Raw genomic sequence first — 24,574 nt, 5'->3', positions numbered from 1 at the left:
GGCGGTGCCGATGCAGAGAATTCGGTGACGGAACCAGCGTTGTCAAGAGGTTCTATAGTAACCTTGACACCTTGGTCATGAAAAGTAGTCGATGGATGATCAGGTATGTGGGGAGTGGGCACGTTCGCCATGGTGGTCTGAGAGAGGATGGGGAGAAGATGGTGATGCAGGAGACCGTGACGGCGCTGTTTGACGGTCAACAGCTCACAGGATGGGCGCTATGGCTCCGAGTAGAGTAATTAGAAGCCTTTACTTAACATACATGGTTATCTGGGTTGTATATGTCCCAGATTCAACGCGCGCCAGGTAGAAACAGCCCATGATGTATTTTGCACCAGTGATGTCCGGAGATAGAAAGGCAGCGAATATTGTCCGACCTGTGCGCAAAATCTGCCTCTCGTTTGATTCTCGTTGAACTCCGGCTGTCCTGTGTACTTGGTCTTTCATCATGAGGCTATGGGGGCATCTTCACTGTAATGGAAGGAAGGATATGTCGATGTTTGGAAGAAATCAGTTTACGACCACGATTGTGGATGGCAAGTGGAAGTTGAGTGGAAGACAAGTGGAGGAAGTCGAGAGAAAGGTACCACTCCGGCCCGAGAGTGCCACACCATCAACCACGACCTCGTGTTCGCAACCGGACCCGATTCCTCGGCTCTCGGTTCTCGGGCACTTGTCCCTTGACTAGCTCGCCACAACTGTGGCCCTCTTTTCTTCCCTCGCTGAGGAGAGAGAAGATGCCTAAGGGCCCGTTCGGCTGCCATGCCAGGTTCATTCCAGGTTTCGCGCGACCTGGGTTTTCCGCCTGATCAGGAAGGTGGTTGAAACCCAGGTTTGATCGCGAAAGATAAAGGGCAGGATAAGATAAAGAAAAGCGGAGTTTCAATCTTGTGGAGATAATCTTGACATTGTCGTCGACAATGACGGGTTACAATGAGTAAATAAAATATAAAAAGTACCCACATCTTTCGTTACTGGTATCATAGAGCTGCCTTATTAGTTTCATCATTTATGAGCACCGTATTGAATGGTGGAGCTCATTGGACAATTGTCCCGGCCACGGCAAGTGGCATTTCGAGCACCTTTCATTTTCTCTCGTACCTATACAGTTACCGATGGGCCTGAAAGTGTGTGCTAGTCATGGAGTAGTATATAGGAGTGCGTATGATTTTTTACACTCCTCAGGGAGGTAGGGGTGATGCTGGACAAAAATCACTTCGAGCGTATTGCATTTCTGACCAATCTCGTTATCGGAATTTTTTGATCTTATCTTGCCCGGTCAAACCTGGGTTTCAACCACCTTCCTGATCAGGCGGAAAACCCAGGTCGCGCGAAACCTGGAATGAACCTGGCATGGCAGCCGAACGGGCCCTAAAGAAGTGCGTCAGGCAAGTCACCGCTCTCGAAAGTCGCCAGGCGGTGCCTCTTCGAAGACAAGTCGTGTTATCCCCGTGCTTCCTGTCTTATCCACGTTCCTCTCCTGAAACCCCCCTCCAGCGCTCCACCCCCACAGTGCACAGTCTCTACGTTCACGGGCAAGCAAGCAATACAAAACCTTGAAGGAGCTCTGACAACCCCATGGAAACGTCCCAACCTTATCCTCAACACCAATTCAAAGAGACAGCGACAGATGGGTGATTAGCTTTACGCGTGGGACGCACGTCGCCACACGAGCCCCGGTATCCCCACCTCGAGTTCTTGCGAAGTCTAAAAAATCCTACCGTCGCCCACGAGCTTTCTCCCAGGTCTTCTACGCATTCTGGAGCAGTCGAGAGTTGGCCCATCGCTACGCCGCAGACGCAGGCAGGATGGAGACGGGACTGGGAACGCGGAAAAAAAGAGTGAAAGAGACAAAAGAGAAGGCAGACAACTATGCAAGTCAATCGAAAGTAAAGTAATTATATACATAGGAACGAAGAGTAAACGAAAAATAAGAGGTATATCGTATCATATCATCGTATCGTGTATTGTGAAACGCCCTCTCTCTGAGCATGACCCCCTGACCGATGAAGACCGTAGTCCGCTCCTGACACTCATACTCCTGGAGATACCCATGACTTCTTTATCCTCTACCGTCTGTACCCATAGACAAGAGCCAGACTTCACGACACGACACTGCGCAGGGCTCTTCGTAGCAGCGGCCACAGCGGAACTCCCATCATCAACATTCGCCAGGCACCTAGCTTCATGCAAGCACGAATGAATCGCTAAACCGCGCATGGAACGCATACTTGTCTCGCATGGATCTCGATCACAAGAAACGCAGCGAATTATCCATCCGGATCGATATCCAACGAGCTCGTCAAGCCAAGCCAATTCAAGTCAAAGTCAAACTAAAGAAGAAGAATCAAAGAAAAAAAATGGATGGGGTAACAACGACGCGGACGGGTAGACGAGGACGAGCGGATAGAAAAAAGATGCGGCTGCCAATACCATCACCACTTTATGAGGGGACATGTACGATTGCGGGAGGAGATAGATAGGGAGGGGGTGCGTGTAGCTGGACGCTCGACGGGGCGAGCAGATGCGAAAATGGAATGGATGGTGCGTGGCGTAGCCCTGTGGGTAGTTGTGGCGCCATACTAGGGAGTGACGTGAAATAATAAAGGGGGGAGTTCAGGAAGTAAAGAACAATGAAGAACTCGGTGAGTGAAGAGATAGGAGGGGTCAGCGGGTAGATGGGAGATTTGCATACAGAGAGGGAAGGAGCCTTCGATGATAAAGGATCGGCGGCGACCTATGCCTCCAAAACTAAACGAGAGGAACGATCACTAACAGGGAGAGATAGTAGAGAAGAGAAGAGAAGAACAGTAAAAGAAAAAGTTAGAAGAGATATAGAGGATAAAAGACAAAAAGAAAACTAATAATCCATCCACGCGTTCCGCGCCCGACGTCTACATATAAGCAAAAATGAGAATACGGGGAAGTGGGAGACAGACGAGAGCAGTGGAAAAAACCAAATCGAGAGAGCCGGTGGCGAGAAGGGATGAACGGGTAATATGAATGAGAAAGTAGGTGCCGCGGCCGAAAGCAACAATAGGAATGGGAATAATGTAACAGATTACAGGAGACCACACTCCCGCAAGTGGATCTGCAGCAGGATGTCTTGAATGGCGCTCAGGACGACTGTCGGGAAGAACGACAACCGTATCATCAGCATCAGGCGTCACATGGCGCACAGGGCAGATGAATCGAGGAAAGGCACGCACATTTGATCTGCTGTGTGTCCGTTGCGCAGGTATAGTGGGCGTAGATCTGTTTTGTTGCTGCCGACTGGTTGAGGGAAACGAAGCGGTGGAGGAGATAGTCGCAGGCGGAGTCGTAGTTGTCACCGCCAGTGTAGTCGGGGAAGTAGTCACCGAGTGGTGACCGTGGCAGCTTCTCCGCAAACAAATCAATCTTGTTCAGGAACAGAATCTACGGACGAGCGAGAGCTGACGTCAGCACACGAGCGCTAGGAATAAAAAAAACTCAGGAAGTTGCTTACGATCGAAGTCTTGACGAACCACCGCGAGTTGCATATTGAGTCGAAGAGGGTAAGGGCTTCTTGCATACGGTTCTAGCGGTAGAGTGTGAGAAGGAATGGAAAACGGAGGAAGAACATGGACGAAAATGGAACGGAAACGTACCACGCTCTCATCTTCGTACAGCATCTGGTCGTACTCGCTCAACGAGACCAGGAAGACCAGAGCGGTGACGTTCTCGAAACAGTGAATCCACTTCTTACGCTCGGACCGCTGACCACCGACATCGAATAGCTTGTAAGTGAGTTCGCCGACCTTGAAAGTTGTCTCGGTGATACCAGTCGTCTTAACACGACTGCGGAGGATATCCTGGTCGGTGGGCATGTAGCCATGCGCGGCCATGCGGTCAATGGAGTTGAAGTAGTAGACGGCGGAGTCGTTCAGCTGGAACTCGCGCGAGCGACGGACGGCTTCCTGTACGCCCTGGTCACGCCAGAGGCCGCGGACGGCATCGGCAACGTCGTTGGGGAGGATGTCGCCCTCGATTTGTGGTGGGAGAGACAAAATGACGGCGCGACGAGCATCGTTCTGGGGGCTGAGAGAGATGTCGAGTTGGGGCATGGCCTCGAGGATGGCGCGCATGGACTGGATGGTGTTGGAGAAGATGATTTCCTTGTACGAGTCGCGCTCCTGTTCATTGTAGCCTCCATGATGGATGAGCTTCATCTTCTTGAGGACCGTCGACTGGAGTAGGACCTCGTTTAAGCGTATATTCGCGTAAGGAGTGCGCAGGCTGACAGACCTTTCCGGACTCTCCAGCACCGAGCAGTAACATCTTGATCTCGTTCTTGGCCATCATTCTGTCTCGCTTGAGCTGGTTCTCAATCTCGTCATTGCCTGTCCAGTCATGAGTAAGGTCAGCGTGAAAAAAGATTGGACTACGTACGGGCCTTGGCCTCATCATCGACTCCGGTAGACTGAACACAACCCATTTTTGCTCAGAAAGGATATAAGGGCGGGGGAAAAGTAGAAGGACACAGAAGGCGAAGTAACGAGCGGGGGGTTTAGAGTAATAAGGGCGAGGAGGACGACAGGATCGACGAAGAAAGCGGCTGGGCGTCGTTGCAGGCAGCGACGAAGGGGTGAGCAAAGGAGGACGTTGGCCGAAAACAGGCGCTGGGTCTCCAAGCGGGGCCTAGCACAAACAACACCAAATAGCTGACTAATATCAACCCATTCCAATTTCCCCTTGGCGACTTGTTCATCCGGCCTGTCCTCCGGCTTCATTTCGTTCTACTAAACTCAGTCCAGTTCCCATTGTTTCATCTCGTTTTGGCAGAGGTCCTTTCATCTCCTAGTCAGTCTTCAATATCCTTCGCAAAATCTGTCTTTTATTCCACGAAACAGTCGCCTGCGAATGACGAACCACGCGTTACGTTCTGCGTCTTCGAAAATGTCCCTGTCGTCCGCGTTATCTCGGCCCATGAGAAATACATTACCCAGACGTCACTAGCTTGCCTCTAGGCTCTCGCCACTGTTTCCTCTGATGCTCTTCAGTCCAGCGAACGGAATATCAGTTCCAACGACCATCATTTTCTACCTCCTCACCTACAATCAGAGATTAAATGTGTTGCGTCCTTTATTGCAGGGCTGAACGCGTACCGTTCAGCTGATGGGACCATTCTCACAAGGGAGGAATCTTCTTTGCGCTTCGTTGCCGGTACGATGGCACATGCTGATGCTCCTAACGCCGACCTAAGTACTTCCAGTACATTCTGTAAGTTAACGCCCGTTTCGTCGCCATTCAACCTTGAAGCTTGAAGCTTCAGCCCCTACGATCCGTGCTTTGAAACTAACCATAACTTCCTGACCTCTCTCTCGCCGCTCGCGCCGCCTTCTCTTCTTCGAAAAAAGCTTAACAACAAACGCCACCCGACCGCCACCTTACCTTACCTTTGCCTTACCTCAAACGCGATCGGATGCAGATCTGGCGGAAGTGTCAGGCGCGGGACAATCCCGACCGATGGAGGTCGGCAAGCGCCAAAACTCCACTCCGAGGCCCTGCATTTTTCCCCATATGGACATTCCATAGGCAAATTCGGAAGTTTTTCTCGGGCTTTGTTGTGCTCTCTCATGACGTGTTCTGGGCTTGCCGATCCAGTCCGAGCTTCCCTTTTCGGGACTTTTGCTTGTCAATGTCAGGGTTTTGTGGCGAGCGACTCGTTCGAGCTCGTACATACCGCCGGCGTTCTGTGTCACTCTCGCAGTATCACTGAGCTGTGCCTTGGGCTGTTCTAGCTCCCTACTCGCTGATTGTGCGGCAGGTTGAAACATATCCACAGGCGCCACGCTCGAGCCCAAATCCTACCGGTTCACGCGACGAAGTTCATGGCTATGGCGCAGAGCAATGCTTATAGGTGCAGCTTGATCATATAGCGGCTCGCACGTGCATAGCTGAATTCTTAGTTCTGTCATGGTTCCAAGGCGTCTCGCGCACTTCCACGCATGACCTTCGTCCATGTCGGAGGAGGTCAGAGGTCGACTCTCTGCGATCTTCGTGTCTTTTTCTGACACAGTGGCATGCAGGGATGCGCGCAGTGCGGCGCCCATATTACACTCTACCAGTGACTTTGTCAGAAACCTTGTATCAGCGGTTTGACGAGGCTAAACTGGCGTCGTTTACTTCCTTCCGATCATTCATGTTCCCGTATCGTGAAGATCTTCCAGGGATGTTTTGAGTGTGTCGTCTGCATGGAAAGCGTGCGAGATGATATGCGCTCGAGTGAGAATGTTGTTTTCACTTGTTGTTGCGCTTTTGGCTCTGAGCACGGCAGATTCTATTGTTATGTCACTCCTAGACCTGGTCGTGGCTCCAAGGGCGTAATCCCGACATCGAGGCATGATGTCCTGGATGGATTCTTGGAGTCTCATGCCGACGATTCTGATATACCCCGTGCAGGACGGAGTCTACCAGCGGCGTAGACATCCTCAGGGACTACTTGACACCATATCATCACACACAGACATATGTGTCCCGTTCATATGCATTCTCTTGTTGCGATGTCAATGTATGTCAGTCCTTCCTTGGATCCTCAACACAATATCGCTTAATTCATGCATCTATCTCTGTCCATGACTTCTTCGTCGTACTTCTCTCCTCTAACTTCAATCAGCGTTGCATTCTCTTCGGCTCCTCGCGTCATCAAGCTGCTGAGAAAGGTATGTGCTTCTTCTTCTTCTTCTCTTATTGTAGTTCTGAAAATAACGCTGATGGTCGAACCATTCTAGTGGCACGGGTACTGCAAAGACAATACCCTTAGTGCATTCGGCAGGGTGAGAAGAGTAGCTCCCTACCTCATCCATCGCGTGGGCAACAAGTGATGACCTAAGTACGTCGGATTCTTCCACACTAAGTACCTCCCGATTCGCTTATACTCAGTGCTGTTAATCAGATAATGTGCCATCCAAAAGTGATTCAAGCCGTTCATGATGTCCTACCAATACGATGACATCTCGTCGGGGTACCATCTGGTCTCTGATCCTCGTCGGATCCACCGTCGCGCTATCAAATACATACCAGTCTATCCCAGATCCGTCCTCCAGCCCACATACGCCACCGTCGCAACATATGATCGGTTTTTTGCGATCCAATTCCAACACAGGTACGTGGTCCCGTATCGGATGCGGGTAATGAGTTGACGGCTGACGGAAGGTGTTGCGCTCGCCGCTCGAAGGCTGAGCGTGATCTTGCTCGTGTTGTGGGTACAGTGCTCCAAGGAGAAGACTGCGACGCCACAGATATGGTTTGCATTGCTTTGGGAGTATTATTGGGTCGTTTCATGATATGATTTGGACGACCGCTCGTTTTGGGAGGCGTATACTTATTGACTGTTCGGTCTTCTCGTGTATTAGGCTTCTTTGGTGTGTTCCTCCGTGCGTATGTTGCTCCCATGTCTAAACCACAACTTTTGACCAGATCCCGAACTATAGGCCACCGTTTCTTCGCCTCCCTACATGAACCATCAATGTCATCGCTTCTCTGACGCTTTCTCAACGACCCCTACGTGCCCAATCACGCCACACTCCCGCCAGACTGCCATCGTCGACATCAGTATCACTAGAGATGGCTCGGACCGTTTCTCCATGCCATCATTCCTCCACTCTCTACGGATCTATGTGAGGTATCGCTGATCGTTCATCAGCATCAGGTCGGCGAAGTTGCCCCATAGCTGTTACTGTGGTATCAAGCCACTCGAACGTCTCGAGTTCTGTGATATCTGTTGGTCAAATATGACGTTTGTGTCTCTGGGGTTATTAGCTTGGTGTCTAGTCGAGAGCGGTCGACCAGAGGACGAGCTCACGTTTTATTGGCTAAGTTTACGCCACACTGCCCACATGTAGGAGTGCCACACGATCGTAATTTGCGTGAGCGCTTACATGGGGGTCGTCATCTTTCCTAGTGATCAAATCTCACACTCATGCAGTCCCACTCACCCATGCAGGTATGCAGTTTCTCTTCTCCACCAAACCCTCCGTCGTCACTGACTCCAACAATTCATAGACGTCCGGTCTGTCAGTACGAGGAATAGAGCATGCCCATGTTCAACTTACGAGCTTCTTCTAAAGCGCGAGCTGCAGAGGCTGCCCTTCTACGTCCGTTGTGCCATCTCAGTTACCCAAGTATTGCTTTTGACCGATAGCTCATTTCGCAGGCTCTCAGGAGATAGATTCGCGTATAGCGCAGGATAAGATAGATGTCAGTACTAGGACGGACCTATTGCTACTTGATTTAAACGACTCGACGAGCAAGCGGGTGAGTCTATCGTGTGGTCGCACCTCCAGCCTCGAAGTCCATCTGATGTATCCTCCTTGATTAGCACAGGCCGCTCGATGCGTTCAAATGCATAATTCAAGCCGAACCATACACAGAACAGGGGCGCGCCTCATCCACATCGCATATATTGCGGACAATATCCTACTCTATGCGCACCATCGTGGCTGCTTTGCCCGACCATGACGTTGTCTTGCCATCGAAGCTTGATATCCATCGTGATCGTGTCCTGTCGCTGTCGTTGCCAGACAACCCTCTTGCTACAATCACAGACGAGCTCTCCGAGTCCATTCGTGCTCTTTGGGCCGATTCGGATCTTCGCACTTCTGTTCGCCACATCCACAACGACAAGAGCCATCCACTCACCCGTGGATTTCCCTTCGGCTCCGCTGTCGCCGCATCTATTACCTTGACAGCCTCGACCGTATATTCTCACCAGACTACGTCCCAACTAACGAGGATGTCATGATGTGCCTTCATCGGACCTCGCAAGTCGAGGAACTGATCCTCGAGAGTGGAGGTAGGACCTACCGTATCATTGATCCAGGCGGCGCCGCGCGGACCGACGAGAGGAAGTGGATACATCAGTTCTCGCGTGTTACGGCGATCGTGTTTATGGTTTCCTTGAGCGACTATGACTGCTATAGGGAACAGGAGGATGGCGACGCGGCAGTGGTGAGTGCTTGTTTTGGGGATAACTGTGAGAGTAGGACTGACCAAGTTCGTCATCTGTAGTCAGTCCTCATGGAGACATTCAACACGTTCGATTCTATAGTGAACATGGAATATTTCAAGCTCACTAACATCGTGAGCCATTCCAAACTCTTCTCATCTGGAGGGAATTCGAATATTCTAAACTTGTGAAATTTTCGCCGTTGCAGATCATCTTCCTCACCGACCGTGACGTATTCGCAGAGAAACTCCGCCACTCACCTTTCCATGACCACATCCCTGACTCCGTTAGACGGCCAAGTGAAGCGTACGACGTGGAATCAGTCTGCGACTACATCCTACACTCCTTGGTGTCCCGGAATCAATGGGCCTCAACCAGACAAATATACGCCCATTATCCCAGTACAGGCACTTCCGGAATCGATGGAGATTCAGATGCTCTGAGATGTAGGTCATTCTGTACGCCTCCGGCTTTCGTTATCAGTCTGTGGTATTGACTATGTCTTGCCGCCTTCCGCTCTCCGGTCGTCAATCCTTTGCGGCGCCAGTTTTGGGCTCAGCGATCCAGGATATTGAACTGCAGATCAAATACAGAACTGAGTCATATCTATGACCAGCGTGTAACTTTCTCATTCATTGCTAGTGATTGAACTAGTAAGAATAGTTCAAGAGAAAGATTGTCGTGTCCTTCGGGGTGATCTCTCTGACCGGATTTCTATGTTTGTGCGCACGGTGACAAGCGCCACATCACTCAAATGCTTCGCAACGGCCGAAGTCCAACTCTGACCACCACTTCACAAAACGGCCACACGAGAATCGAAGGGAGGGTGGCAGCATTGTGCCTAAAGCTCTCTTACGACCGCAAAGGCCCGGGGCTGAGGAAGTAGTTGTCATGCGAGAAAAATCAATTCAAACACCAAGCGAGCATCATAGGTATTGTTAATCCGGGTCATCAAATCAAATGTCGGATGTGATGCTACAAGGTGTGTCGTCGTCGGTGGGTGCCTTTACTGTGTCGAACGTGTCTTCTGACACCCGGCCGGATAAAAGTCTACTGAACAGAGAGTAAAGGATCAGCATCACCTTTATCGTGCTCAAGAGTCAAGATGAACGATTGAAACTCACTGTATTCAGGAAGCCCGAAAAGCATGCCTATGTAGTATACCCTCCGCTTTACTTACGTCCTCTGGAGCTAGAATGTGTGCTTGCAGTGCCCGATAGAGCACACCTACGATGAATGCTTGCGGGCTCAACCCATTTCCCGACCCTTTACTAAACGCTTCCTCCTCCGCAAACTCCTCCAGCTTTTTCCTTTCCTGCAAACTCGTTTCCCCAACACTAGCATAAACGTATTCCCGTGTAAGACCGGATATAGTGTTCTCGACGAGGGAGTGCGTCTTAGCGCCGTGATAGGTTAAGGGCATTTCGTATTGGTCGTCCTCTTCCGAGGGCTTGAGCAGCTCGGCAGTACCATACTTGGTCTCCATGCAGGAATATAGATGAATTTGCCTGAATAGATCCACGCGAGGCCCCCCGGGAGACTCGACGTGATGACCGACATACCAGCAGAGCTTCCAAATATTCGCCCCTTTCTTGTCTGAACCATATGTTATTATCCAAACGGTCGAGGAGCAATCGGTGTCAGGGAACTTTTCGGATAAAGGGTCGGTGAGGTGGGACAGGGTGATACAGTCTGGTTCGTAGGGATGGTTTGGAGCCGGTGGGACGTAGTATGGTGTGCTCATGGCGGATGCGAATGGAATACTGCGTTCGATGCGGGTGAGAGGAGGATGTGGGTGTGATCGTTGGCTGTTTCTGAGCCCCAACTGGAGCGTCCTTTTATACGTCTCTGGCAGTGCCAACGTGTCCCCTCCGCCCTTTGTTTTGATCCTACGGAACCCATGGCACAGTGGTAGGCATTGCCGTCACAACCATAGAACATGTCTTACGATCGTGCCGTGCCATTCTCTTTGTTCTCGTCCTGATAAGGCCTAGTCCATTGTGAAAGCGCGCCTGACTCATGGCAAGACCCGCCGGCCAATGCTCTCCCCTTTGTTACAAAGCGCTACGGCAACGCCCCTTCATGCGATTGCATGCCAGACACGGCGAGCGATGGTCAACAAGGGACTCTCCGAAGACACAATATACGAGCTGGTCGATGACGGTACAGTCTAGCGCTCAGCGTCAGGTCCTGCATGTCTAACCAGGCGTCGATCATAATCGTCAAATTGTTACCGTGATGACCACTGCACACAGATGTAGATGAAATGAGAATTCAATTTGAGTTGTTACATAGCTTTACGGGGCCAAGACCGGATTGGTGATACATAAAGAGAATGCCCAAGATAGAAAGTTTATACGGTCGCAGCAGCGAATCATGATCGACGAGGATTCTGAGACGTAGAGAAGGCGGCGAGGATGCGTAGCCGCGGCAGAGCTTGTGGTAGCATTAGCAGAAGTCAAAATACAAGAAGGCAGTGAGCTCGGGAAACGTGGTGGGGGGCATCGATGGGGGAGTGAACGTACGATTTATCCTATTAACCAGTCTGTCGCCTGAGCAGCACGGATCGCTGGAGCGCAATGGCCTGCGGTCAAAATTCTCGCTTTCACCGCCCTGTCCAATAGGTCCTTCACCCAGGCCTGTCCGTCCCAACGTCCGTCCAACGCCATGACGGGAGTTTGCATTGCTACCCTCTCTAAGGCCTGCCTCCCCTGCCAGCTCACTTCCGCAATCGTGTACGACTCGCAATCGCCGCGCACGGTCTGCCCCATCTCCTGTGTGTACGGACCCCAGAATACGTGCTGCTGCTGGGTATAGGCGGGGTAGAGGGGGTTCTGCCAATTTTCGGTATCGATGAGGAGATGGCGGAGTACGGGAATCACGCGGTTTCTGCGATGGACGCTGCCGACCTCCCATGCCAGGACCCACTTGTTGTCGCGCGATGAGGAGCCACGGGAGTCAGCTACGACGAAGATTTCCACAGCCTTTGGTCCACTGTTCTCGAAGTCAGGAAACATATGTTCTTCGTTGGAGGGCGGTCTGCAGACGGAAGGCGGGAGACGACCTTGGTCAGGAAGAGGGGCGGACATGTTGTGGAGATGGTTGTGGGTGGTAGTGGTTGTTTGAAGAGAGATGGATAATATGAAAGTAGCAGCTGCGGATTTATATAGGAATCTCCGATTGGAGGGATTTTCAGTCGACAAAGGGCTGTCTGCTTTGGGCGAACAGAAGGAGGTGCGTGAGAACGGGTAAGCTTCATCCCGAGAAACCAATGTGACGGCATATACGTAAGGTATGCTATCTGTATTTTTCTTCAGGGTCGAGAAGGGTCGGAAGATATTGTTGGCCTGAGAGTTTGAGGATACGACGGAAAAAACATAGAACGAGCTGAACCAAGCAGCCTGTACATGCATGCTCGCGCGTATTCAGCTTCATCCTTCCATACGGGAGAATCTCGGGTGAGCTGTACGCACGATTGAAAGAGATGGCTAGGAACAATGCTCGTGTGGTGTCGTGATAAGTATACGAAGAAGGCCGATACCGTGCCGAGAAGCTTGAATGTCAAAAAAAAGCCAAAAACAAGTCCGGTCTTTCGGACCGTGGATATCGGTAGAAGCGTAGAGTTCAAGCAAGTGACCCATGTCGCTTTCGAAAGAAGAACCACATGGACACAAGAGAAAGCTTCTATGCAGTACATGTAGAGGTCATGTCAAGGTCATGTACGATACTAGGGTCTCCGCGACTTCTCATCGGTTTTAGGCCGTATGCCTTGACCAAGATTTCTCGGACCATTTTTCTTTGTCCAGACGATGCATCCTCCCTAAGACTGGTCGACTTATTTGTAGACGAACTGCAAGTACTTACAGTAGCTGGGAAATCGTTTCTTAGCAATTTCGTACTGCTTATGTAGCGAAAATCGCAATCGGCAAATCGCGGCTCATGATTAGTCTTGTCCAATTTGGGAGGTTTTGGCGGGGCGACCCCCAAAGACCATATATGGAAATTCATGATAACGCGGAAGCCCTGATCTCATCTAAGCGAAGCGATAACCGTGGGGGGGGCGCAAGAGGCGTTCACAGAGTTCGTGTCTTTGTCTCGACCCATGTCCATTCTTGTTCTTACTTTACTGTGAGGAGAGGTGCCCTTGTGTTTTCCCTAACCATGTACAGCTAGATCTCATATATTATGTCTCACTGCATACATTCTACAACAAATATCTAAGTAGTAAGATGGCGGCGGCCTCACTGCTAACTGCAACTCTCCCGAGCTCATACACTCGATGACATTCACCAAATCGCGCTCATGGTTTGCGCTGGATCATGGTAATCCTTTGAGAATAATATTTGGTGGCCTATCTGTAAGCGACGCTTGCGATTCACCTTCTTTCCGCCACTGTGGCCCCTGGCCCCTGATTATTGTGGCATCGCTCGTCCACCTCAGTTTGTGCCGGCCATTTGCTGACATCTGTCTTTCTGAGTCGAGAACACCTTGAGACGCAGGTTAATTTTCTTGGATGTCAGTTTACCAAGCTCTTTGTGGACGAGATTGTTGACGAGTTCCACTGATCAGGTGGGGGTGTGGCTTACCATGCAGATGTGCCGGTTTGAAAGCTATGTATCTTAGAGTGTTATGATCAAAAATTCGGTCCGACAAATACAGAGTAAAGATGCAGAATAAGATGGCAGAGAATCTGATACACACGGGCAGGAAGGATACAGGAGCAGAAACGAAAACCTACGCAACTTCGCTGTGCCACCCTTGCCGTGTGGCACCGAACTGAGAGATCCGACGCGACCCAGAAATTTCCTTATATGGTCTTTCGGGGTCGCCCCGCCAAAGTCCCAGAAATTGGAGCAGACCTTATATAATGATTTCTTATATAAGGTCTGGTTAGAGACTAGCTCATGATCAGTGTGATCAGTGACACTGTGATTTCTTCGCACGCGTTCCGACCTCTTCCGATTCCGACCCACGTCGCAAGTGAACACATTTTCTCAAACCCTTCCCCCCGATCATGTAAATCGTCAATGACCCGTCCAAGCCTCCCCCGCTCTGTCTACCTGGCGACTGGTCAGCTTACTGGTATCTGGGATATAGCGGTATTCTCACTGCATTCAGCGAGATTCAGGTTCGTCACACAGCTACCCACTGCCTACCGGACATGCAATCAATCATAGTGCTTGTTCGTCATGACGCCTATACGAGTACTTCTCAAACTCGCTCGGTCCTTTTGGACTCTATTTACATTATTCTGGATGAGTGCGATGAGAACAAGATGAGAACTAAGCACTCCCTGACTTCGGATCTCGATCCTCAACTCCAGAACGGGTTCAGATGGGGGAGGGTCATTCCCAGCTTTTACTACCTTTCAGGTGAATTGCTGACGGCCCGGTTCGTTCTCGTCTCGAAAAGATGTGCATTAATTCTATGCATATTACTATTGACTAGAGCGCGGAAGTATGCGCCGGATCATATCATCACCGTCGTTGGTCGCTGGGTCTGAGTTCTTGGTTATGTTCTGCTCTAAGTGCAGCCTCGTGATCCATACTGAGCGAACTTTGCACTGCCCGCAGGACATCGTACAGTGTTTCAGGGTGAAACAGAGCCCAGGAAGCAAGACTCATGACCATACACGAGGTTGTCCAACTTTGCGGCATCATACTTGAGGCGTGGAAGGCATGTAATAGCGAGGCGATAACCCGGGGATGGTGTGATCTCTCTCCCAGGGATAAGCTCACGCTTTTATCGGATTGGCTATGCGCGTATGGTGAGAGCCACTCTCCGGGCCTCAATCATCTCCGTTACCCACCAGATCTCGGGATTCGGGGCTGCGAACATCCCGAGCGGTACACCAGAGCACTTCAGTGAGACAGGCGCAAGGCAGCTAGGGAAACAGTTGCCATTAACTGGTAGATTAGGGGATGGGTGATTTCGAATGAACGTTCTGCGCTAACGAAATCGGACTGTGAACAGGAAACACAGAGAAAACAACAAGCGCGAGGCACTAGAACGGGCGAAACATATAACTTTCAGTCGCTGGAAAGATGAGTGGCTAATCCTCTCACCGTTGTCCATCAAACTGTCATAAGTACTCCTTGATCCTTGCTGTCTCAAAGACGCTCGCAGAAATCGGTGTCCTCATGGCGAACCGACTCAGCGCACCATTATTTATGCATTCCCATACGTCTTCTGCATCGTCGAAGAGCTCCCAGGATTCCTCATCCATACCGTGAAATACACTAGCCTCCTCCAATCCATCCATACCTCCTTCAGCTCTTCGATATACCCTCAGCGTTCCCCAACGTTGTGCCGAGAACACCTCGAGGCGAGGACAGGATCGCATGTATGAAGCGGCATAGGCACGGATTTTTTCGTCGGTTCTTGCAACATCACTGTCGTCCACGGAGAAGCGACCTTTCTCGGATTCGCTCGCGTCCCTCTCGTCCGATGATGATTCGTAGGTTATGGGGCCGCTGCTGCCGTACGCAGGCGCCCATATCATGATGCGCAAGTCCTTGAAGTACGATGCAACCAACTTGTGAAGTCGGGCATTCCCTGTAGCAGACTGCGTAGGGGTGTAAGCGGGGAAGATGTGGTATATTTCTAACACGTACGTGGTCGATATATTCATCAAATATAGAAAGGAACTTGAGATTGGGTGTGTATGACGCGAAGGAGGCGATGATGCGGGCCATGGGGAAGTACTCGTCTGGATGTGCATAACGGAGGACACAAAGACTGACGAGGTTGTGGCCGAACTGTCGTATACATCGAGCTCCTTGGTGCTCTTGCAATGCAGTAAGATATCGGAACTCGAGGCGGAGATGAGAGAGCGCTGGAGTGACGCGCATGGTCTGCAGGATGTGTGGTACGCAGCTCAGCTTCTTGACCTTGAGTGGCGTCTCCGTCGTCGGACCACTGTCTGCGTCTGCACCCCACGAGTGGATAAAGGTTTCGATGGATGGTTGTGAGGATAGAAAGTCGATGAGGCGGTCATCGTATACAAAGATACATGACAATCGTTTTAGTTTGAAGGTGGCACTTCGCAGGATATCGATGTCGTTGATGGAAATTGTCCATGCCACCATAGGGAAGAGCGAGCCGGAAATGGTAAGATCGCGTAGGTTATGCAGGCTCTTTAAGCCCTGTGAGATGAGGGCCGAATCGTGGTCTCGCTCGATGATGCCCCGGTGGCCCATCATTGTGCACGAGAGTACACGGACATGGCGACGTAACTCTGGGTGTTCGACCAACGTGCGACAGAAAAGATCGAGCATGCCATCCGGAACTGAGCATGTCTCGTAAAGAATGGACTCCGCTTCTTTTCGGAGTGTTTTCGAGACAAGACATAGCTGCTTGAGATCTGGCGTGTGCAGCATCCTGAAGATATTGCGGTAGAGCTTAACGAGAAGGAGCATTGTCAACTCGCTCTGGAGCGGTCGCGCGATCGTAGGCTTCGACATCATGAGCTATGTACTTGGGAAGAGTGAGCCATTATAGTTCACTGTAATGAGGCGATGACAAAGAAACACGTACTGTGCGGGAAAGATGCGAAAGCCCGGGGTGTGACCAGAGATACGAGTATAGCGCTCGAAGACAGATCGGTATATATCGGCTGCGCCGAATAGCGTTCAATATGGGGCAAGAGGCAAGACGCTCAGTGTATGGTTTCCCCGGGAACACCCATGCCTACCATTGAGAACAGGGAGATAGATATGAACCAGTTGAGCCACCGACGTCACGGAAATGTGTCAGGCTTGTCAAGTCACCGTGAACCTGAAACGTGCGAGTTGCGTCGGAGATTTTGAGGTGCGACGGCCTATTGTTGTGAGTATTGAAGTATAGCTGGCGATGTTGACTGTGATAGTGGCTAGTCAGCATTTCAGGCTCGAAACTAGTCACGACCAGAATGCGCTGTGCGCGATATGGCTTGAGAATATGCAATTACACGAAGCGCATCGAAGGTCAGACAATGATATACCGGAAGCCGCGATGTTGGTAGGGCGGACGAATACATCTTTCATGGTATACTGTAATCGATGGGACATGCGGCTGCAGAATATGCGTTATCAGAATGCCTCGGTAGCGTGGTAGGAATTGACAAATCCTCCTGCGGGTAGGAGAAGGAACGACGACAGCCAACGCCAAGGTCTGTACCTCGTCATCGGATGAGTGACATACCGGAGAGCCACTGTTCTTTACGGTTTCGGTACGTCGGCACCATTCTGGCGGTAGCAATGAAGCAATCACGCCGAGGAGTCGAAGAAATACCACCAACAGAACAGTATGCATCCTGCGTATAGACGTCGACGATGCGATGACGGTACGTGTACGCTAATCGAAGAATACAACCATGATTGTGATATCGTCCCTGGTTGAAGAAGCGTCAGTGCCCATTGGATACCTAAGTCAAATCCAAAGACAGCGAAAGATCTCACACATAAGATCTCTTCCTCGGCTGGCGCATACTCAGCAACGCAGAAGTGACATCATTCTCCGCCCCTCCCAGGGCGTTCCTCAGGAGATGTGTTGCCGCATTCTCCCTATCCCCTAACACGAACGTCTTCTTCTCTAGTCCCCACTGTCTCCATCTTACCGTCTCATCCTTCCCCTTCTCTTGTCCGTCGGACCAATGCACAGGCAGATCATCATTCCACGCTTCCTCCCTCACCAGATCTGCACCACCCTCCTTCCTGCCTTCGTCCAAGCCCCTCTTTCGATGACCATCGCTCCACATGCCTACCAACCCCACGGCTTCCTCATTCGTCAAACACTCCCAAAACCCGTCCGTAGCCAGCACCAGAAAATCACCGCTGCCCTCTTGGATCTCGATACACCCAACCTCAGGCTCAGCAGTAAAATAGGGCGGAGTCTTCACATTTCCGTAAGGTCGTGTTCCCATCCATCCCTCCTTATACAACTTCCGAGCGGTTTCTATTGGCCATTTCATCAAAGCATCGCCGAAGGCACGGGAGACACCCCAGCCGAGAACGCGTCCGTCTTGGACGACGGTTTCCCCTGGATGGGCAGCGTTGAGACGGCTCAATTCGGATGGATTGTGGGCGTTTTGGTCTCGAGTAAGAGGGAGGGCCTTGTACGTGAGCGGATTGTTGCAGGATATGCGACCTAGGACGGCGCGAAGGTCGCCTGTTAATGCTGTGTGGAGGTAATGGGATGATGGATCGTAGAAAGCGAGAAGAGCGCATGAGCCAGCATAGGCTGGGCCGAGGAGGTTGGTCGCAAGTGTTCTGTTGACCGGAGAAGAAAATACGCGCATGAGAGGGAGGTTGCATATGTCTTCGTCCAACGCTACAAATGTAGACTTTATAGTAGAGGCAATGGAGTCAGAGGAAGGTGAGAGTTCGGTGTAGAGGTCCGAGAGAGAGCCAATCAGGGCTGGAATGAGGTTTTCGCGCAGCCATGCGCTCGTTTCCCAGCCGACGTGACCGTCAAATAATGCGAAGAAGGACCAGTGACCGGATGGGACGGGTACTATTATCGTGGAAAAATCGTCCTCCGTTGGTTCCGCACTAAAAATATCAACGGTCAGTGTCAGCAGCTTGGAAGTAGGAAGGCGATCGATAAAGAAAATGCATGCGTGTGAGATAGTGAGTTACCATGCAAATTGGACGATATCGATTCTGGAGATACCACCAATACCAGGCGTATAAGATTCTTCGTGCATCCGAAGACTTTCATCGACAGAAGAAGGATTGTCCGGGAATATCGTAACCGGTTTCTTCTGTTGAAGCCTCGACGGAGGTCTACTAAAGCTCTGGGTGCAAGATGGACGCGGTGACTCATGTTTCCGCCAAGTTAACTCGTCGCTATCAAGCCATATGCGGTCTCTACGGTAGAGGTAATCGAGTGAGATGATAGTAGTCGCACATAGAGCAGCCCAGCGACCACTCCAGGCGGCGTTTCTGATAAATGGACCGAATGACATGGCATAAAGTAAGGCGAAGGCGGTCAGACCCTCAGGCGAGGTTATGTGGCTTGGACAAGATTGGCACGTTTGCTAGTCCAAAGAAACAAAAGCACTCGGCCAGAGGATTCGCTTTAAGAACCTAAGAATTAGAGGCCCAGATTATGGAAGGTAATGTTTCGATAGGACGTGGCGTGACGACGACGGTTGGACGACGGAGTCGAGGTCAAGCCTAAACCGCTACTAGCTAAAGGAGTTCGCGGAAGTGGACAGGAATGAGCTCTGCTACATGTAGCTACTATGAGACTCACCAGTTATCGAGAAAGAAAGAGGAACTGAGCCTGACGCAGGAGGGCAACAGAAAACAGTTCTACGTCGTCAAATTTGAAACAGTGCTCATCGAAGTTGCAGCGGCGCCGAAAATACGCACGGAAACTGCCGGGTGAAGACGAAGTGTGGCGTGTGGCAATGTCGGACGACTTGGGTATGAAGGTACTAACCTGCCCAGTTCGCCCGGTCTTCCAATATGTTAGAAAAATTATAGATTACTTATTCTTCAAACGTTCTAGAGAAAACATGGTTGCTTTTGATCAAGACGGCAACCACTCGTCGAGGGGGCCACGGCAAGATGAACTGCGAGGTTAATACTAAGAGATATGACACTTGAATCTATTTCGTCAAATGGCCAAAATAAGGGCATTTTATTGGTTTCCAGCTTTATACCGGTGCACATATCAGGGAAGCAATGGTACATGGTCCCGATGGACAGCCCGAGAGCCAAGTGGACAAGAATAAACGAGTTTATATGTGTATCAATCAACGGTCAACTAGAGTTTACATTCATCCCTGTTTATGTATACAGGAGCAAGAAGATACAAAGAAATGAGATACAGATACACGCTCATGCTCACGGGTAGTAGCGGCGCAGCAAAGAACATCAGGATCGAGTCGGAGAGGCTGATGCAGCAAATATTGATTCAAGGAGACCTACAAATATACAAGATGATTATAAAGTAGCTAGAAAAATGTGGACCCTGATTTGATAGCAAAGCACATACCGATTGAAGTCTCAAGTCGTCTCTATTGCACGCTATGGTCCAACAGACGGCATAGTGTCTCGTTGCATAAATACCATCTCAATATTCTCTGCGCCGGCTCCTTCGTAGACCTAAGGAGATCCAGACAGTTTGAGCTCAGTCATCTCGTAGATAGCAATGTAACACTCACGACTGGAACAAGAGTAGTCAATGGGTCCCGTATGTCATTGAGCTCCGGTTTATTCTCAGCAGCTCCGTCATCAACACCCTCTTCATCCAAAACGTCGTCCCATTGCCCATAGTCGAGAGGCTCTCCGATGTTGCCCAGAAAGCGGTTTGGGCGATTCTGAGCGAACACAGGTGCGGGGAGTGTTGTGTCACTGGAGGACAATCCGTAGCTTGGATTCTGATAGCTCCGGAGGTTGAGGAACAGACGGTTGACCAAGACATTAGGAATTCTACACTTCCGCAGCCCCATCAACCGACATTTGAAAACAGAGGTCAAATTTAACATACACAGAGAAGAACGGGGTCAATATGCCGGCGAATACCCGCCCAAACAACTATGCATACATAAGAAGTTAAGATGATGGTAAAAAATAGTCTTCCAGACGTGCACCACAAACTCACATTGGGATTAGTGACGCCTACCTGTGGGTGGAAGATTAAATTCTTATCTACCATGATCTGTGTACGAACTTACAATCCGAAGAGAGCCACTTGCAACGGCAATCAAGAATATACCTCTGCAAAGCCAATGTGAAAACGAGTCACAGTTCATGGAGGATTAAATTCTGACATGTAATAGAGAACTCCTAGTGGTCAAAAACACGTCGGTGAGTCGGTGGTCATAAGTCAACCTTCATAGGAACACGCACCATCGCGCAGGATTATCCGTGAGATAGTAGTCTGTCCTAGTCTACGCATCTCTCCGACATGAGAGTAAATTTTCCTAACTGTCAATAGAAGCATGATGGTGTCAAAGGTGAGCGGCAAGACTATTGTTGTAAATGTCTGTAGAGCTGCTGATGTGGTGAGATCTAAGGTAACTCCAATGTACGAGATGCTGCCTCACTGTGACGATCAATAGTCGCATCAGTGGTAATCCCCACAGCTCTTGATGGATGAGACTAAAGTATAGAATAGCACACCTGTTTATGTCAGAAGGATAATAAACACCACATCGAGACAATCCTGCGAAGATTGAACCCGTGGTGGAGGTTATAACCTCAAGGACAGCCTCCTGTGCAATGGATTAACTCATCAACGTTCACTGATATATTCAAGGGACATTAGACTCTCACGTAAATGTCGAGGGCTGCCCGGGTCAAAATCAGGCTAACGGAAATGAAGAGCACGTTCCGACTCTGATTATATATGCTGTATACGCGCAGAGCAATCAACGCTACGGGATTAATACATGGAGTCAGCGCAAGCGCCAGGTTCGTGACTTCTCGATTGATTACATGGACGTACAGCTTGTGCTAGCCACTGTTATGATTGATAATACTGCTTGAAGATTGGCGACAATATGGCAACTGGATCCCGGGATCAATACATATTTTATTAAGTGCATTATAGAGATGACCGGACGGGACTCACGAAAGGTAGCTGGCAGTTCCAGGCATCTCCCCATACAGAGACATTTCCCACCATGTCAAGAAGCCATATCTATTAATGACGAATAGAATTGAAGTGCCCGATAGTATATTCTTCGACCATAGAACAGCCATCTCAGTCGGTAAGGTTTGAATATAGTCGAGGACTAAAACCGCTGGTTGATTGGGATTCGAGAAAATATGTGAGTCATGCTCAGCGGCTCGACTTGGGGATACTAGTAATAAGATGTGGGTGGGTGTGTATAGATGACGGACCAGATGCAGACGCTTCGGCATGATTAACGGTGAGCCTTGAACAAAGAAAAACGTGCGTCATATTGGGTGCACCTTTTGCGGGGGTAGAGGCTACATACCACGTGGTTTTTTGCACAATAATGTCCTGCAAGATAGATGAATCTGACATGGCGAGATGTGAAAATAAGAGAGAGATTTACTATCCCTATATATGTCTGGAGAGGGATGAAATCATCTGATGATAGGAGAGGTGAACAGGCGCTGAGACGATTCTGTGATTCGCTGAAGAACGCGCCTTAAGCTTCGAGAACATCCCGTGTAGCGCGCTTGGCTCTATAGCGGGATATGATTGTCGTTACGGATATTCTGGGACCTTATACAGTTAGTAAACAGGCCTGAAAGGGGAACCCACTGTTGAAATTGCGTCAATCGCGATGCGCCCATGTAACGAAACAAACACAACAGGGCGATAACTTGATGAAGTCAGTGTAGCTCTACTGAAGCATCTGCTTCTTGTTAAGATCCACATTCTGGTCGAGAAAGCGGCATGGACGGAAAAAGAAATCGAATATCACCGGTAAGAGTGCATAACGATGTGTTATCACACAAAAAGTGCAACATAGTGACGGTTGCTGCAGGATTTTATGAGCTAGGTGCACATACGCTCCACGCGATACAATGTATTTATCTCTACTTGGCCGGATGTTGTTGGAGCGTAGAGGGGTTCAGGGGATGGAACTTTGCCGGAACTACTTATGATCCAGGCTGTGCATGATACAGAATTCGACTGAGACATCTCGAATGTCAATAGCGGTGCCAGTCCTGGATTTCAGACATGGCGTAAAGTTGGACATATTTTAAACTTTCTGCTCAGTGCTATCAATGTAAACCGGATTCTGAACAGCGTACCGTTCGCTAGGTGAGCGCTCATTGCGTGCGCATCACCCCTCATGGTCATTTCGACACCGTATCCAACTTGAACGACAAAGCGGTACCGCCGTTATTGACTACTTATGCCTCTGAGCTGAACTGTGGCAAATAGACATCGCGTACTATCTGACAACGTGTCCAAAAGCTCCGAAAGAAAGCACTGAATCACAGAATGAAAAATTGTTATTATTATTATTATGGAACAATAGAAGCGGCTGAGTAGCAGTCGGAAAGTTCGAAATCCCGACGAAAATAAGATACCAACGGACCAAAGACGTACTTACATATGTTCGCCTTCTCAAAAGGCTGTCCGACATCACGATGAGGCCCTATGCGCACATGGTCACCTGAATACTCGTTCAACTCATACGTCGCCACCTCGAACTGCTCCGACTTCTCCCCTCTTCTCCTCTCCCACACTGGTGCTCTCAGCTCAACTTAGAAAACTCCTTCGGCTCTCTCTCGAGCTATACCTTTGAGGTCCCTATACTACACGTGCACGTACACGAGCAGAATAGCTATTTTGGGTGGTCCGCCATTAGTGAGAAGGACAATCAAGAAGACATAGGAGACAAAATTAGAAGAGATACCAGGACCGAGGTTGACAAAGCATTGATAGACGAGGCCCAAGTTTGAGCTTCGTGTCAGGAGATGAGTCGGATTCGTAGTTGGCCGAGATAATAGGGCGGGGGAGAGTTCTTTCATGTATCTCCAGTACATACATGGACGCATTAACCGCATATTGTACTCGGACGAAAAGACTGATACTTAGCACCGCATATGCCACAGTGGCGTACCTGTAGGATTTTAAGCGCCGAAAACGCTCAGCCCTGCATCCGATCCACTCGTACCTCGTCCCGAAGCAGACTGGCAACCACTCTCTAAGTATAGCAGAGTAGGTCCGTTGACCTCTTTCGCTTCTACATCTTTACGTCCTCGAGAAGAACAGTGACATAGAGTTGATACACCCATTGATGGGCTTTGGAAGTCCTTGTAGAGGACCGCATCGAAGGGTCCTTTTTCGGGAAGTGATATGAAGCAGCCAACAAGCGTCAAGCGGCGGTGAGCAGGGGCGAAGAGCGAGATGGGGCCGATTACAGCGCTGTCGTTTCTTATTTCGAGCCTGAGCGCACCAAGTGGACTTGATGTGGACTTGGTTGCGGTATTGCGGACCGTCATAAAATCCCTCAGTCGACAAAGATATACAACTGACAGCTACGGCGAGCAGTAAAGCAGTACGACAGTGTAGACATAAGGAGGTCAGGACGAATAGATCTTCTGAGCGCTGTAAGAGGAATCGAGGATTGCGACGCGCGTCAATTATGTAAGCTTGAAGCTCGCCACACCTCGAACTCCCTGCAAGGCTGCAACCGACCCAACATCCCAGACGGAGTTAGTGCATTCATACGTCTCACAACTTGACTGCTTTTTCCTTCTAAACTATATGTGGTATGCACCTTGGCAGAAATTGATGCGCTGAATCTCTCTAGAAATACAGTGGGAATATACTTGCATTGTGTCCGCCACAGTGATCGTGGCCTTGGAGGCCCGCAAGCCCCAGTAGGGAGGCATGGAGTTCTTCCGAAAATATGTATATATTGCGAGGGAAGTACCAAGAAATCCAAAATTAAAATTTGCTGGGCAGAACCGGAACTTCACGTAGGCGCCTATGCCAAGAAATAAAGGGGAGGGAAGAGGGATACAACAAACAAATATTGTGTAGTACGCAGCCGTCTGTCAAGCGGGGTCTATACACACCGTTGTTTGCGTATACACGACCAAGAGTTGAGGGGGAAACTTGAAGATATAACATGGCAAACCAACTGTCAGTCAAACGATACGGACATTCAGCGCTTTCTAT

At 50.0% G+C, this 24,574-nt stretch overlaps 6 protein-coding genes across 6 annotated transcripts; 1 reads left to right on the top strand and 5 right to left on the bottom strand.

Annotated features, from left to right (window-relative positions):
- Positions 1-1,353: 1,353 nt before the first annotated feature.
- STEHIDRAFT_86281 (heterotrimeric G protein alpha subunit B) lies at positions 1,354-4,607 on the bottom strand. Its single transcript, XM_007309640.1, has 7 exons — positions 4,411-4,607; positions 4,267-4,361; positions 3,630-4,208; positions 3,488-3,559; positions 3,210-3,417; positions 1,495-3,126; positions 1,354-1,385 (listed from the first exon to the last, which is right to left on the bottom strand). Exons 1-6 carry the CDS (start codon positions 4,454-4,456, stop codon positions 3,062-3,064), a joined length of 1,065 nt encoding a protein of 354 aa, XP_007309702.1. The 5' UTR covers positions 4,457-4,607; the 3' UTR covers positions 1,354-1,385; positions 1,495-3,061.
- Positions 4,608-8,386: 3,779 nt separating this feature from the next.
- On the top strand, positions 8,387-9,464 carry STEHIDRAFT_66993 (G-alpha-domain-containing protein; the record flags this gene model as incomplete). Its single annotated transcript, XM_007309524.1, has 4 exons — positions 8,387-8,623; positions 8,650-8,970; positions 9,031-9,102; positions 9,177-9,464. Coding segments are annotated over 4 exons (918 nt in total), but the record flags the coding sequence as incomplete, so codon positions are not given.
- Positions 9,465-9,924: 460 nt separating this feature from the next.
- On the bottom strand, positions 9,925-10,712 carry STEHIDRAFT_115202 (uncharacterized protein; the record flags this gene model as incomplete). The annotated part of the gene is made up of 3 exons (XM_007309639.1): positions 9,925-10,050; positions 10,149-10,476; positions 10,531-10,712. 3 exons carry the CDS (start codon positions 10,710-10,712, stop codon positions 9,925-9,927), a joined length of 636 nt encoding a protein of 211 aa, XP_007309701.1.
- A 784-nt stretch (positions 10,713-11,496) lies between these two features.
- On the bottom strand, positions 11,497-12,057 carry STEHIDRAFT_115201 (uncharacterized protein; the record flags this gene model as incomplete). Its single annotated transcript, XM_007309638.1, has 1 exon — positions 11,497-12,057. The coding sequence occupies one exon, from the start codon at positions 12,055-12,057 to the stop codon at positions 11,497-11,499; it is 561 nt and encodes a 186-aa protein (XP_007309700.1).
- Positions 12,058-16,900: 4,843 nt separating this feature from the next.
- On the bottom strand, positions 16,901-18,853 carry STEHIDRAFT_104377 (protein serine/threonine phosphatase 2C). The gene is made up of 3 exons (XM_007309637.1): positions 18,586-18,853; positions 17,407-18,498; positions 16,901-17,339 (listed from the first exon to the last, which is right to left on the bottom strand). The coding sequence occupies exons 1-3, from the start codon at positions 18,651-18,653 to the stop codon at positions 17,303-17,305; spliced, it is 1,197 nt and encodes a 398-aa protein (XP_007309699.1). The 5' UTR covers positions 18,654-18,853; the 3' UTR covers positions 16,901-17,302.
- Positions 18,854-19,983: 1,130 nt separating this feature from the next.
- STEHIDRAFT_162016 (uncharacterized protein) lies at positions 19,984-20,902 on the bottom strand (the record flags this gene model as incomplete). Its single annotated transcript, XM_007309636.1, has 7 exons — positions 19,984-20,061; positions 20,121-20,388; positions 20,447-20,493; positions 20,561-20,581; positions 20,634-20,676; positions 20,730-20,745; positions 20,809-20,902. 7 exons carry the CDS (start codon positions 20,900-20,902, stop codon positions 19,984-19,986), a joined length of 567 nt encoding a protein of 188 aa, XP_007309698.1.
- Positions 20,903-24,574: the final 3,672 nt, after the last annotated feature.

Source organism: Stereum hirsutum, assembly GCF_000264905.1.
Source record: "Stereum hirsutum FP-91666 SS1 unplaced genomic scaffold STEHIscaffold_18, whole genome shotgun sequence".
Taxonomy (NCBI): Eukaryota; Fungi; Basidiomycota; class Agaricomycetes; order Russulales; family Stereaceae; genus Stereum; species Stereum hirsutum.
The sequence above is the reverse complement of the archived record's forward strand: the minus strand, read 5'-3'. Positions and strand labels throughout refer to the sequence as shown.